The sequence below is a fragment of the Vombatus ursinus genome, unplaced genomic scaffold (assembly GCF_900497805.2).
Source record: "Vombatus ursinus unplaced genomic scaffold, bare-nosed wombat genome assembly UNPS02014941.1, whole genome shotgun sequence".
Classification (NCBI taxonomy): domain Eukaryota; kingdom Metazoa; phylum Chordata; class Mammalia; order Diprotodontia; family Vombatidae; genus Vombatus; species Vombatus ursinus.
Window position 1 is genome coordinate 5,672,431 of NW_020954719.1, and position 15,234 is coordinate 5,687,664.

Here is a 15,234-nt window from a genome sequence, read left to right on the forward strand (position 1 = left end):
GGCTGTCCTGCTTATAAACAAGTGAATATGCTAAATGGATATGCCATCTTCTTTCTGCTAAGTGCAGGTGCTAGTAACTCCCCAAATATTAATAGAGAACCAGAGTTATCTGGAGGGTGAATGAAAATACAAGGCTGGTTCCTTAGAGAGAAAAGAAAAGAGAGGAGAGGGCGGAGCAGCCGGGGCAATATCTCCTTGTGAGAAGGAGAAAGTCTCTTTTTCTTCCCCCTCCCCTTTTGCTTCCACCTGGCTCCGCCCCAACTTCACCACGCTCCCCTCCCCCCAAGGACATTCGGCAGGGAAGCAGCCGCACAAGAAAGCTCAAGACTACAGGCAAGCTGGGGGTTACCGGGGACGAGCCAAGGGGGAATCAGAGCAAGTTAAATGGGGGTGAACTGTACGAGGACGATACAGTGGGGCGAACTGGAGGAAAATGGAAAAGGGAAACAGCGGATGTGGAATGAGAAGCTGGAGTGGAGAAGGGGGATGGGGAAGGACAGACCTGGAGAATCCTGGTCCCTCAGCCAGGCACCCCACTCCTACCTGACTGCTTCACCTGCCAAGAACGGCTCAGCAGTCTAAGGTGCAGGAAGGGTGTGAAGGCTAGTTAGGTGGCCTAGCCCTTGCCCATCTACTCCCCTGCCCTAGCAGTCATCTAAGCGCAAGGAAGTGCCCCCTGTGACATGACGCAGTCTCTCTCTGTGTTTTGTTTTTATGTCCACGTGTGCGTGGGGAGTGGGGGTGGGGAAGATATATGTATAGATAGATATATGTCATTGGACGTATTTGTATATACCAGAGTATGACGTATGCATCTGTCTGTGCAGATTTCATTCTTCAATAGTGCCCATGGATTTTTGTCTTTGTGTGTGGGTCTGTGAAAGTATATTAATGTATCTGTGTGTGTGTGTGTGTGATGCACAGATTTCTGACCTAGCACTGACTCGACTTTCCCCTTGTTGCTATGATTCCCTTCACAGTGAAGCCTCAAGGGTATGACACCCTTATGTAGTCACTTCTTTTCTGAAGGGAGCACTGATAGTGATGGACTATGGTCAGGCAGAAAGGAATCAGTGACTCAAATGTTCTTCCCTTCCTTCATTTACACCTCTTTCTGCTTTATTCTTGCTTTTTCCATTCTTTCGAGGATCCTAAAGTGACTGAGGTATCTCTGTTCATGTGTGAATGAATGTATCTATATGTGTAACTGTTTGTTATTGTATGAATCCATGTCTTAAATGTATACAAAAAATAGGGTGTTTCTGTATCTGTGTGTTTGTATCTATGTATTTGGCTCTGTTCATTCGTGTACTAAATATTTAAGTGGTTATTATGAGCATGAATATGCTAGGCACTAAGGAATACAAAAAAATTAAATGACATTCCTTTTTCTTGAGGAACTTGTAGTCTGGTTGGAAGAAACAAGAAATACATGAATTAATTAAATATCAATACAAGGCAGTATATGGTGTATGAAGGAGTATAGATTATAAAAAGAATTGAGAGAAATGAGATCTCAGTGGACTGTGAATACTCAGAGAATGTGTTTCATCAGAGTGTCTAGAATTGGGTTATACCTTAAAGGATTGAAAAAGAGGGGGCATTATAAGAGAGTTCATACTTCATAAGCACCAGCAAAAATGAGAAATGTGGTAGTTGGTGGACCAACCTGACAAGTGCTGAGGGTTTGTACTGGATAACAGTGGAAAATAAGGTTGAAAATCTAGATGGTGGAAGAACTTGATTGCCCAACAAAGCAATTTGGCCTTGATCATATAGGCAATGGGAAAACATACACACACACACACACACACACACACACACACACACACACACACACAGAGAATATATTTGAGCAGTGTAGTGAAGTGATTAAAGTGATGTTTTAAAACCAGTATGTATGATAAATTAAACACTGGAGAGGTTAGAAACAGGGATATCATGTAGGAATTCAGGTAGGAAATGGTAAAGGCTGGTAATAGTGAAAATGGAAAGGAAGGGATGAGCAAGAAAGACATAAAAGAAGCCTTAACATGATTTGACAATTGATTAAAATGAAGTCAAAAGTGACTTTGAGATTTTAAGTTACATGACTGAGAGACTGAAGACATATCTATTTTCTATGCTGTGAGTATGAATTCAATTCAACAAACATTTATTAAATGCCTAGTAGGTGCCAGGTACTATGCTATGTGCTGGAGATACAAAGGAAAAAATGAGACAATTTCTGCCCTTAATGAGATTATATTCTACAGCAAAATGTATACAGACTCTAAGTTTAGAGGAGAGCAGTAACGCCTAGGGAAATTAGAAAGGGTCTCTTTGGGATATGGAATTTAAGCTGAGCCTTGAAGGAAGTGAGGAATTCTAAGAGGCAGAGGGGAAGAGGGAGAGTGTTCCAGGTATAAAGAGAGCCTGTGCAAAGGCATAATAATAGGAGATGGGATTCTGGATTTGGAGCAAAAGTAGGTTAATTTGGATGAAATGCAGAGTATGGGTCAGTAAAATCAGTCTGAAATAATAATGGGTTGAAACCCATTTTGAAGAGCTTTAAATTTCAAATACAGGAGTTTGTTTTGTTTTTGTTTTTGGTTGTGTGTGTGTGTGTGTGTGTGTGTGTGTTTTTGCGAGGCAGTTGGGGTTAAGTGACTTGCCCAGGGTCACACAGCTAGCGTATCATGTGTCTGAGACCAGATTTGAACTCAGGTCCTCCTGACTCCAGGGCTGGTGCTCTATCCACTGCACCATCTAGCTGCCCCCAAACACAGGAGTTTATATTTTATACTAGAGGCAATAGGGAGAGACTAAAGGTTTTGGGGAAGGAGTATGACATGGTCATTGTGATTGAGGAGTATTGTTCTGGCAGCAATGTGGAGGCTGGATTGAAGACAGGGAGAGACTAATTGCAAGGAGAATGTTATGAGGCTATTGCAATCGTCCAGGTGACAAGTGATCAGAACTTGAATTAGGCTCTGTAAGCAAAAAGAAAAGGATGAATACAAGAGAAGTTGTGGAAGTAGAATTGACAAGATAGCAACTAATTGGATTGGATTGGATTGGAAGTGAGGAAGAATAAAGAATCAAACTTTAGTGACTGGAAGAATGAGGTACACTCAACCAAAAATTGGCAAGTTTGGAGGAGGTATAGGTTTGGGGAAGAAAAAGATAGTGAGTTTTCTATTAATCATGTTTAGTTTGAAATGCCCATAGGATATATAGCTGAATGTCCAGTAGGCATATGGTGATTTAGGACTGGAGCTCAAAAAAGAGATGAGGGTAAGATATGTAGATTTAGGAGATAGCTGCATACAGATGATAGTTGAAACTATAGGAGCTGATGAGATCACCAAAAATGGATAGTATAAAGAAATAAGAGGGCCCAGGTCAGAATCCAAAGGTATATCCACCTAAAGGGTAAAGGACTTGGATGATTACAAAGGAGACTAAGGAATAATGGACAAACATTACAAGGGGTTCAGAAGTGAGTAGCTGGAGATAGGGAAATGGATGCAAGTATTCTCGTGTATAAGAGACAGGTATAAGATGGAAGAAAATGCCCTACATCCATATTGGTGTATGTGTTCGTAGGACAGGTACATGCAGTCACATTGACGATATGAAAAGCTAACCCTGGATACAGAGAAAACTGGGAGATAGTCAAGAGCCTGAGAGTGACAACAGGATGTGAGGAACCAAAGAAAGTTTCTTAACTAAGTCACCAGTAACTCTCACCCCAAATTTAGTGCCTATTCCTAACCCTAGTCCTAGATTAACTCAAATCCTATTTCTAGCCCTTCTCCATATTCCTAAAATACAGATTATATTTCCAACCCTAACATGAGGCCTAATCTTGCTACTTTACTAGCTCTCTATTACCCCTCTACTCTCCTGGCTAACTTTTTTCTTTCTTCACCCAGCCACCTCTACTTCTCTTCCCATCATGATACCTTTAAAAAAGGGAAGAGTCCCTGGAGTTTGTCCCGTTTCTTCTTTTCCAGTCAGACACCTCCCCTTAATTTAGCCCTGTTCTCCAAATAGACCCCAGTTGGAGTGGGAGGGAAGTAGGAGGGATTAACCAAGGGCTGACACAGCCTTGGGCTCGATTACACTGACATTTCAGCTTGTCAGTCTGACAGGGAACAGCTCTGGGGCTCTTGTCTCGAGAAAGTTCAACAAGTTGCCAAGTCACAGAGTCCAGACTCAGTGTAAGAAGCGGACAGCAGAAAAAAGGGGCCCACAGCCTGTCCAAGCCAGCAACAGTGATCCATATCTCTCTTAACTGACCGTTTTTGCCTTGCAGAGTAGACCATGAAGCATGACTCACATCTTCAAACAAAAACACTGGGTATTGGCAAAGCCATCGCTGTGCTCACCTCTGGGGGAGATGCCCAAGGTAAGTGAAGGGGCCCTGCTCAAAGAAGGGTCTGACAGCTGTGATCAATGGACAAGACCTCATTAGAAATTTCAGACTCCAGAACTGGGCCTCACTGAAAAGCCACTGTCACATTTAATACCCTCAGTGGATTTGAAGCCTATAAAGTCCCCACACAACTTTCATTTCCCTAAATGATTCTTAAACTTCCTTTTAAGTTTTTCCAAAGGTAGAATACAGTATCCCCTGGACTGTTTGGTACCATAAAGGATTTGGCACCAAGTTTATTTGTCATTCATTTATTTAGTAGAAGAAGAAGCAATAGATAAAGGAGGAAGAGGGAGTGGCAGTGATTTGGTAAATGAGGGATGGAAGACAGAGACTCAGGTTCCTGGAAGAGGTACCCAGGATCAGTGGCAACTGGGGTGCTAAGACCTGAGAGGATTCTGATATGCCCCATGTTTTTTAACACTGATAGTTTAAATATCCTAGGATTAAACAGCGTTCTTTGCCTTCTGCTCCTTCCTCTTCCTCGCTTCCTCCCACCCTTTTTTTTTTTCAACATTTGCCCTTCCTTTTCCTGAAGGATAAAAACGGGACAGAAATAGAAATAGTTGAGTAGACTAGGACCACTGTGGGGAGGTAGTACAGAGAAGAGCAGTAAAGAAAGAATCAGCTAAGACAAGGAAGGCTTGAGAGGCAGGAAGGTTAGATGTGGAAGACAAAGGAAGTAGGGAGTAAGAGTGGAAGGATTTCCCCTTTTTTCTCCTTGGTTTTTCTTGCCTTGTCTAATTCCTGAACTGAATAGGAGACAATCAAGGACACTGGGACAACCATCCTGTTCAGGCCCTAACGGAAACCCATTAGAAGAGAGGAGAGAGGCACCTGGTCATTTAGTTAACCCTTATACTGAAAGACTATGTAAAGCATTTATTATATATAAAATTATTTTTTTGCTTCTCTTTTTCTAGAATGTTTTTCATTTCTGTGCATTTGCATTGCCAACCTGTTATTTTCTCTTTAGTTTCTTTGGTGAGACTCGCTATTGCAGATTCACCTTTTTCTATTTTGCTAATTATTTTTGCTGTTCAGGTCATAAATTCTGCTCTCATAATTTTCATAATTCTCTTTCAAACCACTCAGGAACAGTATGTTGTGTTTCTATGTCTTCCTCAAATTCCACAGGATCTTCTGCCTCATCAGGTTTTGGATCATTTATTTTCCTTTGTTTTGCAGTATTTATAGATGCCCTCTTTATGAGATCAAGAAGCCATATTTCCTTCTGCTATTAATATTTCCCATATTGATTTTATCTGCTTATGTTCAAGTCTTTGAATTTTCTTCCTCCTGAGATCTTTGGTAATTTCAGTCTTTCTTTTTTTCATTATTTTCTCTTCTTGCTCATTTTCTGACTCCCTCCTCTCTGATAGTTGTATCCCTGGGGGGCTTGATATGTCTCAGCCTCCTCTCACAATGGGCAATTCATGGTTCACCTAGTTCTGGTTCCCTGCCTCAAGGGACTTTTAGGAGGACAGAATTGGCCCTACCTGGATGCTAACTTTTTCCTTCAGGCTTAGTGGAGTGCTGCACAACACCTTTTTTCCTTTTCTCCCCACTCCCCATATCCTGTCCTAGTATCCTGTTCCATTTTCTCTGTTCCTCAGTTCTCTGGCCCTGCACCAAATGTTCAGAGAGCTGCCATGCTGGTGCTATGGGGGTTGATATCTGTAGTTTGTTTCTCCAAGGCTCTGGGAGGAGAGTGGGATAGGGTATGGGGTTGAGTTCTATTTCAAGGCCAGACATGTGCTCTCCTGCAGAGATCTTTTACAGCATAGAACGGTGCTGCTATGGCACTGGCTGTCTCTAGAGGCCCCAGCAAGTTTCCTAGGTACTGGCTACGAACTTCCATAGCCTGGATCCTTGATCTCCATATCACTGGGAAGAGAGAGGAGGGTCTGGGCTGTGAGGTTGGGTTTTTTTTTCGTGAGGTAGGGTTTTGTTGCAAATCTAAATGTCAGGTCCTTGAGTCAGCTAGCATAGCCTCAATGCCAGTAGCATGGCAAGGTGTGGGGGAGGTGACGCTGAGTGATGCTGACCTTGGGGTAGGTGTCAATTCATAGTTTTTTAAAAAAAAAAAAAAAACAACCTTCTTTTAGGTTCCAGGTGTCCCAAACCATGGAGATAGCTGAAGTTGCTTTACTTTGACACATAATTTCTGTTTTGGAAAGGTTTGAAGGTTGTAGGAATTACAGAAAATGTCTAGTCCTCCATCTTGTTGATCATGTGACCCAGAAGTTCAACTTCACTCAGAATTTTGTTTTGTAATCTATGCAACAATAGAAAGAAAGAATAAGCATTTCCCTTAGAGAGCTTACAGTTTAATGGGGAGGTATCATACATACCCAAAACACAGACGTAAGATATATGTGGTCCAGTAGAAAGCATATCCGTAAGTCATTCACCCCACATAGTCCATCACCAAGTCTTGTCATTTCTATCTCCACACCTCTCATATACCTCTCCTTTCTTCTACTCATATACTCTCATCACCTCTCTCTAGGTCCATCCCAATAGCTTTCTAATTATTCTCCCTGCCTTAGATCTCTCTCCACTCTTAATTCATCTACCATTCATTTGCCAAAATTATTTTCCTGAAGTATAGGGCTGACCACATCACCCCTTTATTCAGTCCATGCCAATGCGTCCGTATTACCTCAAGGATCAAATAGAAAGTCCTCTGTCATTCAGCACAGTTCATAGCCAGGTCCTTTCCTATCTTTCCAGTCTTCTTGCTCTAGTTTTCTGCATTCCTTCATGACTCTACCTTCTGCAGGAGGCCTTTCCTGGTCCCCCAGATTCTAATGACATCCCTTCTGAAGTCACCTTCCATTTATTCTGTATATATGTTGGGTATGCCTAGTTATTTACATGTTTCCTTCATTCAGATGATTGTTGAAGGCAGAAATGGTTGTTGGATTTTTTTTTAACTTTTCTTGGTGTCCTCAGTGCTGAGCACAATGCCTGGCACATAAGTGCTTCCTAAGTGTTTGTTGACTGACTAACAGCAATATAGTAGAGGTCTTCTGACTCCTAATCTAGGGCTCTTTCCACTATGCCATGCTAAGGCTATTTAGAGAAAGGGAGGGGAAAAATATGTGTGTGTGTGTGTGTGTGTGTGTGTGTGTATACATATATATATATATGTATAAAATTCCTTTCATTCAAGGATAGTATCCCTTCCAACTATAGATTCTGAGTGCCAAACTCAAATAGGTGGCTAGGATAGCTACTTCCTTGAAGACCATTTAGCCCAGGAATGGGCAACATCTTTCTGAGTCAGGAACTTTCTTAAGGGCAGGAATTGTTTTGTATTTATCTTGATTGCCACTACACAGCACAGTATCCTTGAATATAACAGATGCACAGTATTTATGGAATGGCCTTTCTCTCTGTAAACAGAGGGTGTTGAGTGAAATGCTGTAGAATCACAAAATCTTAAGGGTTGAAAGGTAGTTTAGATGAGAAGTATTTACTACTTGGAGCTGTTGTGAAATCAAGTGCTTTGTGAACCATGAAGTACTGTCTAAATTTGAGTTATTATTGTCATCTGGTCTAGCCACTGACCTTCTTCTAGACAAAATTTTCCAGGATTTTTTGACAGGTGCAAAGTTATGCCCAGAGCATTTATGAACATGTCACTGGGGACTAAAGAGAGTGAGAGTAAGACCTGGGAAGGCAAAGGGACAGAATAGAGCAGAGGGTCAGAAATAAGGCCCTTTAAAGAGGCCTCCAACTGAAATATCAGTCAACAAGCATTTCTTTAGAGCTTACTATATACCAGGCATTGTGGTAAAGTGCCAGGGATACAAAGAAAGGCAAAAACAGTCTCTGCCCTCTGGGAACCCACAATCTAATGGAGGAAACAACATGCAGAAGCACTTGTGTACATACAAGATATAGACAAGATGAATTGGAGGGAATATAATTGAGGCGAAATTGAAAAGCAACTCAAACCAAGGTGGGGCCTAAAAACACACTGCAGTGGAGCCCTAGATCTCTTGTGTCATGGGTCTAGAATTGGAACCAGTGTAATAGCAATAACAGTATGGGGGAGAGTAGAGTAGAAACAATATAGTCTCGTTTACTCCCCAGAGCTGGACATTCAGGTCAAGATCATCTAGTCTTTAGCGGGGGCAGGGGCTGGGAGGAGGTATCGTGGGAATTATCAGAAACAGACCTTTTGGCTCTTTCAGAGCTATAGGATCTATGTCAGTACAAGCTCATGGTCTTCATCACATCCACCAAAAATCAGAGCAGGGCCAAGATTGCTTACAAGTTCATCCCGAAATGTAAAGAGCCTGGGATTCTAAATGTATTCAATGTCAACTTGTCATAGTCTCCCAATTTCACAAACTCACTGTCATTGAGCCCTATGGAACAAATCATGGGTCCAGAAGGGAGGTCAAGGGATCATCTAATGGTCCAGCCCTCTCCAGGTATATAACTGTCTATTTTATTTTAAAAGAGATTTCAGTACTTCTATTCATATATGTTTACTGTGTCACTCAAGAAGTTCTCTTGGTGTCTAGCTTTAATCATTTCTGTTTCAATTTAGGTTCTTGCCCTGTAGTTTTAGACTCAATCTGGAGAGAAACTAGCCCTTCATTTTCTTTCAAATTCACTGAATTCAGCCTTCTCTGTCTAATCTTGCCCAGACTGTAATTTCAGCTGCCCGTCTTACTGGACAGCCCTAGCTGAAGCTTCAACTCCTTTGCTCTCTGCCTGACTCATTCTCTGCTATCATTGTCATCTAAAGTTGTTGACATACCTCTTCCTGGGTAGGCAGTAATTGTAGAATCTGAATTACGTGCCTGTGATGTTCCCTAGAACTCCATAGGGCTTCTGGCACAGCTGAAAATTCACTCTAGGCGAGGCCTGTAACCCTATTCCTCTTCTTGCCTCTAATGGACCTGGCAGCTGTTCGTAGAGGGTTAGTTAAGAGTGACATGGAGCAGCTAAAGAAAGATAGACCAGGACTGCTTGGAGACCAAACCAAGCAAGGGGCTGAAGCAGGGCAGAGCGGGGTGTTCCTGGACCTTCACCCTCCAGGCTTTCTTAATATTCATCCTGGAGAAATAGGGTATTAGAGACAGGTTCAGGAAACTGAGGCTGTGAAACTTCTTTGCCAGGAGATATCTCAGTGCAAGAAAGTCCTCAGCTGCAGAAGTGACCATCTTGCCTTGAGGCTCAGAGCTGGTCTTCCAGAGAACACTAGGCCTGAGGAGCATTCCAGGATTGACTCTAGACCTCAACTCTCTTGTCTATTCCTTCTGCACCTGGTTTCCAGGCTGGTAGCAGGTGGTAGTACAGTATTTAAAGTGCTGGGATGACAGTTAGGAAATCTGGACTCTGGTTCCACCTATAACACAGCATACAGCTCTGGTCAAATCTTTGAATCCTCTCTATATCTCATTCTCCCTATTTATATAGCTGGTAGAATCACACTTTCTACTCTACCCCAACCCCTGCTTCTCCCCTCCCCTACTTCCCCCCCCACCCATCAAAAAATATCCACAGAAAATATTTCACGGAACAGGGAAGGGGCAGGCCCATATGATGAGGGAAATGCTAAGATCCTGTAGGATCAAAGAGAATCCTAAATAAACTAGATGATTTACTTTGGGTAATGAAGAAAGTTACAGCAGAGGCAGGATTAGATCTCAGGGATCCAGCATGATCCAGTGAAAGGAAAACTGGATTGGGAATCTGTTCTATCTATATAGAAACAAGTTCTATCACTTACTAGTTGTGTGACCTTGAACAATTCATTTAACCTGAATCTTTGTTTCTTCATCTATCAAATGGGGACCATACCTTCTTACCTACTTCACAGGGCTCTTATGAAGATAAAATGAGATAACATATGTAAAAGTGTTTTTTTAAAAACTATAGAGTGCTTATATAAATGCAAGGTCTAAATATGATTGCCATTATCTCAAGTTTCTTTCCCCACACTCCATATCAGGCATTTTTCCTTATACTCCAATGCTCTGGTTTATAGCTCTGGCCTTGGTTCTGATGTTAGAAGATTTAGGATTATTCCTGCAAAGAGCCTTAAGCTCAGACACTTAAGATTGGACTTTACATAGAGCTACTCCCTAAATGCCCCCAAACTAACTCTAAGACAAACTGAGCTAAGGGTCCTGAAAATACTTGTACCCAGGACCAGCCACCTTGGCAATTCACCAAGCCAAACTGAAGGCTTGGCAGTCTGGAGGGGATAACCCCTCTCAGGGGCTCAGTGCTATTTGTTATAATTTGAGGGAGAGGAGGGAGGAAACTAAGTTGGAGAAAGAAGCTGATACTTATACTCCTTATACTCCTCTAATAAAGAAGTCTGGGGTGGAACTTGAGATGGTTAATGCAGCTATGTGTATGGGAGGCCCAGCTTTGGTTTTCTTGTGAGAAAAGGGCACAGATCACATCTGGCAGGACTTGAACCTGAGACCAAGAAGATAGCCCTAGACCTCACCAGTATCCTTAGTGCTAACAGGGGTTGCTCTTCAAGGGTTACATTGTAGCATGCCTCACCACTTAGGGAGGGAGGGGAGTACAGTTTCTGAGCCTGGTAGCAATCCATGATCAGCCCACAAAGAGGGAGGCCCTTTAAGTGGGGCAAAGCCAGGAAAGGAAGAGGCAGCACCACCTTCCCTCCCAGAACCATGCCTTCCTGGAGATGCCTCTGCCTCCCTGGTTCCCAACGACTTTTTCTAGCATTTCCATAATGCTTTAAGATTTACAAAGTGCCTTACATATGTTATCTCATTTAATCCCTAAAACAATCCATTTTATAGATGAGAGAACTGAGGCTGAGAGAGGTTAAAACTTGCCCAGAGTCACCCAGCCAGTAAATATCAGTCAGGATTTGAACTTCTTCCTGACTCCAAGGCCAGAAATCATTCACTGTACCACCTACCTGGTGGTTAGGATTCTTTGGAATCGTGAATTTTCCTAAGTCATGGAACCTCAGAGAATGGGGTCTGAAGGGTAGGGGTGGTTTGGGGTGAGATTTGGGCTGGGATTGAGGGTCCCCTCTCCGCTTAATTCTCAACCATGAGACTGGGGGTCACTGCTCAGGAAGATCTGCTGTCCCTCCGAAAAGCCATATTTCAACATGTTGGCTGAACAAATATTGGACCAGGAGTTAGAAGACCTGGGCTTTAATTTCTGCTTTGACACTGATTTTGAGTCTCTTTTCTCTTTCATAAAATGAAGAAATTATTCAAGGAAATCTTAAAAGGTCTCTAACCATCTCTAACAGTCCAGGAGTCTTTAACATTTGACTTCCATCTAACTCCAGCTCAGCTCAACCTCAACCTCATTTTAGTAAGGGTTTGAGTAAGCTTTGCTGTTTGAGCAAAGTCTTTGCTCATAAAATGGAGGAGTTGGAAAAGATGATGTCTAGCGGCTCAAATTCCAGCTCAAAAATTATATTTCATGGGGAGAGAAATGGCTTTGAGCTCTCCTTGCTATATGGATTTACCCCCAATAACCAAGCTTCTTGGATGCCAAGTATGAGGAAGCACCTGACCTTAGCTCCTGGTTACCAAGAACAATTAGTTTAAATAGGAAGTTACCAGATGGCCTAATTCCTAGGGGGGAAGTGAGGGATGGGCAGCCTCCCAGTACTGGTCTCATGGTGTCCAAGGATTTATATCTCTCCTCCTCACAGGGCCCCAACCCCTCCTCCCCAACTTGAGGGTGTGTTTCATGTCACTTACCATGGATTTGTGTCCAGGTAGCTCTTCTGCATCAGGGTCAGTGAATCACCCAAGAGTTTGTTAAATTAACAATCCTTTTACTAAAAGCATATTCCATATTGCTTCTCAGCCAATAACAGTTTCCAGGTAATTCGAAAGCAGTTTAGGAATGACAAAAACAGATAAAAATATTCAGCAAGGTGATTAAAAAGCAGTCAGCAAGGAGGTTCTTCGGGGTTTCAGGAGCTCCCCACCAAAAGCCTAAAAACTGCTTTTCTACTTTTCTTTCCCAAAAGGCTTATGTCTGGCTGGTCACCTCAATCTACCTGGGGGCAAGGTTAACCCAAACTGCCTTAGGTCTGCACAATAACTTCCCTTATTCAAACAGCCCCCAGTTTGTGTTGTAGTAGTGTGGAGAATTAATTCATGCCTCCCCAGTTCTACCAATAGAGTGATTTGTGGTGCCTGCTCACGATACAGAATTTCTAGTTAGGGCTTTGCTCATCCCTATGTCTACCCAAGTTCCTGTCTTCAAAACTTTTCTAGACCTGGAGTTCTACATTGGTTCTTACTTTGCTTGACCATGCTATACCCTTCCTAATCCACTGATTGCTTTGCTATGACCCTGAGCTTCTTTTCTTTTTTTTTTTTAAAGCATCTAGAATTATTAAATACCTTCTGAAAAGCTTCCAGAATGTGTTCCCTCCCTTCACAAGCTTTGATTGAGTTTTTAGTGCTATCACTTGGGTTTGTGATATCATTGGGTTTGGGCCCTCATTCCTCTCCAGATAGGCTATAGTGACATGAGCTGTTATCAAGATTTAGGTGGTACTTCTAGGTGGTACTCAATAAGTATTTGTTAATTGATTGACTGACTCTTGGAACTCAGGGAGAGAGAATGAAGTAGAGTCCTCACTGACTCAGCCACAGCTCCTTTGACCAGTGCAAGGAAGGGTAGATTGCAGAATCCCAGGTTTGTGACCCCTCCTTCTACCCCCCTTTTGGCCACACACAACTGTATGTGGGTAGAGATCCTGGGAGAATCAGGTTGGACCAGCAACAGGGACCTGACCTTTCAAACAGCCCATTGAGGACCCATGTCATCATGGAGGGAAATCAAATGTTTAGGATTGGTGTAGAAGGCAGACCAGATTGTCTTTGATTCACAGAGATTTTAGGAAGGGGCTGGGTCTCTAATGACTTTGAAATGAAGGAGGGAGAAATGGGTCATTCTCATGGGTTTAGATGAGGATGGCATTCCAGACTCAGGGAATACAGCCATCAGGAAAATATCACCTTCCTTTTTTTGGAGTCTGGATGAGTTTTACTCCCATTCTCCCCTCCTACCACCCCCTTATTCCCTGTTTTCTCCTGATTTCTCTCCTTCCTTCTCTACACAGGTATGAATGCTGCTGTCCGAGCTGTGGTACGTGTTGGACTCTTTACTGGAGCAAGGGTTTTCTTTGTCCATGAGGTTGGTATCCTGCTCCCTATCATTCCCTCTCTATTCTGTTCTGGCCTCAATCTTATGTGCTCTACTTCGTATTGCTAAGGATAGAGCAAATATTATGGAACTTCTCTCTTTCACCTTCCCCCCCCTCCCCCAAAAGTGACAGGGCCCTCCCAAGTTCATCTTATTTTTTCTTCCTGACTTTAGGTCTCATAGGGAAGAGAAATGTACTTTTGGACAAACTTACCATTTATTCCTTGACCAAATTTTCCATTTCTTCCCTTTCCTCTCCTCTTGTCATTAATAAGACTATCCCTGGCTTAGTACCCCAACTCCTGACCTGTCCTTTAGGACACTTTCCTTCTCAGGCCAGTCCTTTCTAGCTTGATGGACAAGATGATAGGGCCATGCTTCCTAAAGGTTCCAGGGTATAGAGAAGTTAACTTAAAAGGAAGAGACATGTTTGCCAGTATCTCCATATGCACCTGTTCGTTTCTTCGTCAGAGAGGGAAAGTGAGATAAAAGAGTTGAGGTGACATGGTCAGTAACACAGTAAGCTGAGTGTATCTAGGAATAGACCTGAGGCAATCTGAGAGTTAAATAAAATTTTTCTCAGGATAGGAGAAATTTTACTGGCTAGTTCTCCAACTTCTGCTTTGATCAGATCCTAATCCTGAGGTATTAGCCTATCCTTGAAAAGCTGAAAAGCTACCTTCTCAGTTTAGTTTCCTCTCTGTTGCTGCCTTCATCCTCCTTGTTCCCCTTTGGATGGGTCTGTTTGCCCTTTTATACCCTAGTCTTCCATTCCTTTATCAGGGCATGCCTCCTTCGTATTCCTCTAATTGTCCAGGAAGGCCCTGGTTACCCATCTTCTTTGATCACCGTAATATAAGGGATAAAGTGGGTGGGAGATTAAGGTTTGAAAGATAGGATTTGCTTGCTGTTAAGTATGGGAGGATATTGAGTAAAGGCTGGGCCATCCCCTTCTTGAGGAGCAAGGGGAAGAACAGAGAAGCTTCCCCGTCTACAGGGACCAAGAGCAAGAGCTGCTTTGCCCTCAGTCAGAAACTAACTAGAGTAACTTCAGAGGACGCCACGCACAGATGGGTGATTCCCCATGGGCTAAAAAAGAGGACTAGATTCTCAGGGGCTTTGGTAATTAAGAACTTGAACCTAGACCTAGCTTTTTCCTAAGGATTCATTCAGCCTTAGAGGAGGAAGGAAAAATGGAGCAGGAGTTGAATGGATATATGGTGTGATGCAATGGAAAGAATGCTGGATTTGGAGTCAGGGAAAATGAGTACTTTGGGCAATTTGCTTAAGCTCTCTGAGTCTCAGTTTCCTAATGAGTAAAATGAATGGGTTGTACTAGACGGCCTCTAAATCTGTGATCCTCTGTGTTCTCCAGGGTTATCAAGGTCTGGTAGATGGTGAACACAACATCAAAGAGGCCAACTGGGAAAGTGTTTCCATGATCGTCCAGCTGGTATGTTCCAGGAGACCTGTCGCCGATGTTTCCTTTGTCCCTGGCTCTCTGCACTTTGGTTCGAGTTTAGATTCTCTTCCAAGCTCCACTGCCCAGTGGTTAGGTGTGGAAAGTTTCAAGTACAGAAGAGGGACAACGTTTTCTATTTGTTTTTTATGCTTTGAAA

At 42.7% G+C, this 15,234-nt stretch overlaps 1 protein-coding gene across 2 annotated transcripts in view; it reads left to right on the plus strand.

The window, feature by feature from the left end:
• The first annotated feature begins 230 nt into the window (after nt 1-230).
• Nucleotides 231-15,234, plus strand: part of PFKM (phosphofructokinase, muscle) — a 28,439-nt gene continuing 13,435 nt past the window's right edge. The window contains exons 1-4 of one of the 2 annotated variants that reach the window (XM_027844416.1): nt 231-333; nt 4,301-4,393; nt 13,533-13,606; nt 14,991-15,068. In XM_027844416.1, coding sequence (XP_027700217.1) covers nt 4,309-4,393; nt 13,533-13,606; nt 14,991-15,068 — 237 coding nt within the window. In that variant the 5' untranslated portion in view covers nt 231-333; nt 4,301-4,308. Of the gene's footprint in view, nt 334-4,131; nt 4,206-4,300; nt 4,394-13,532; nt 13,607-14,990; nt 15,069-15,234 lie in introns of those variants that run through there. The other variant, XM_027844417.1, reaches the window with a different exon arrangement.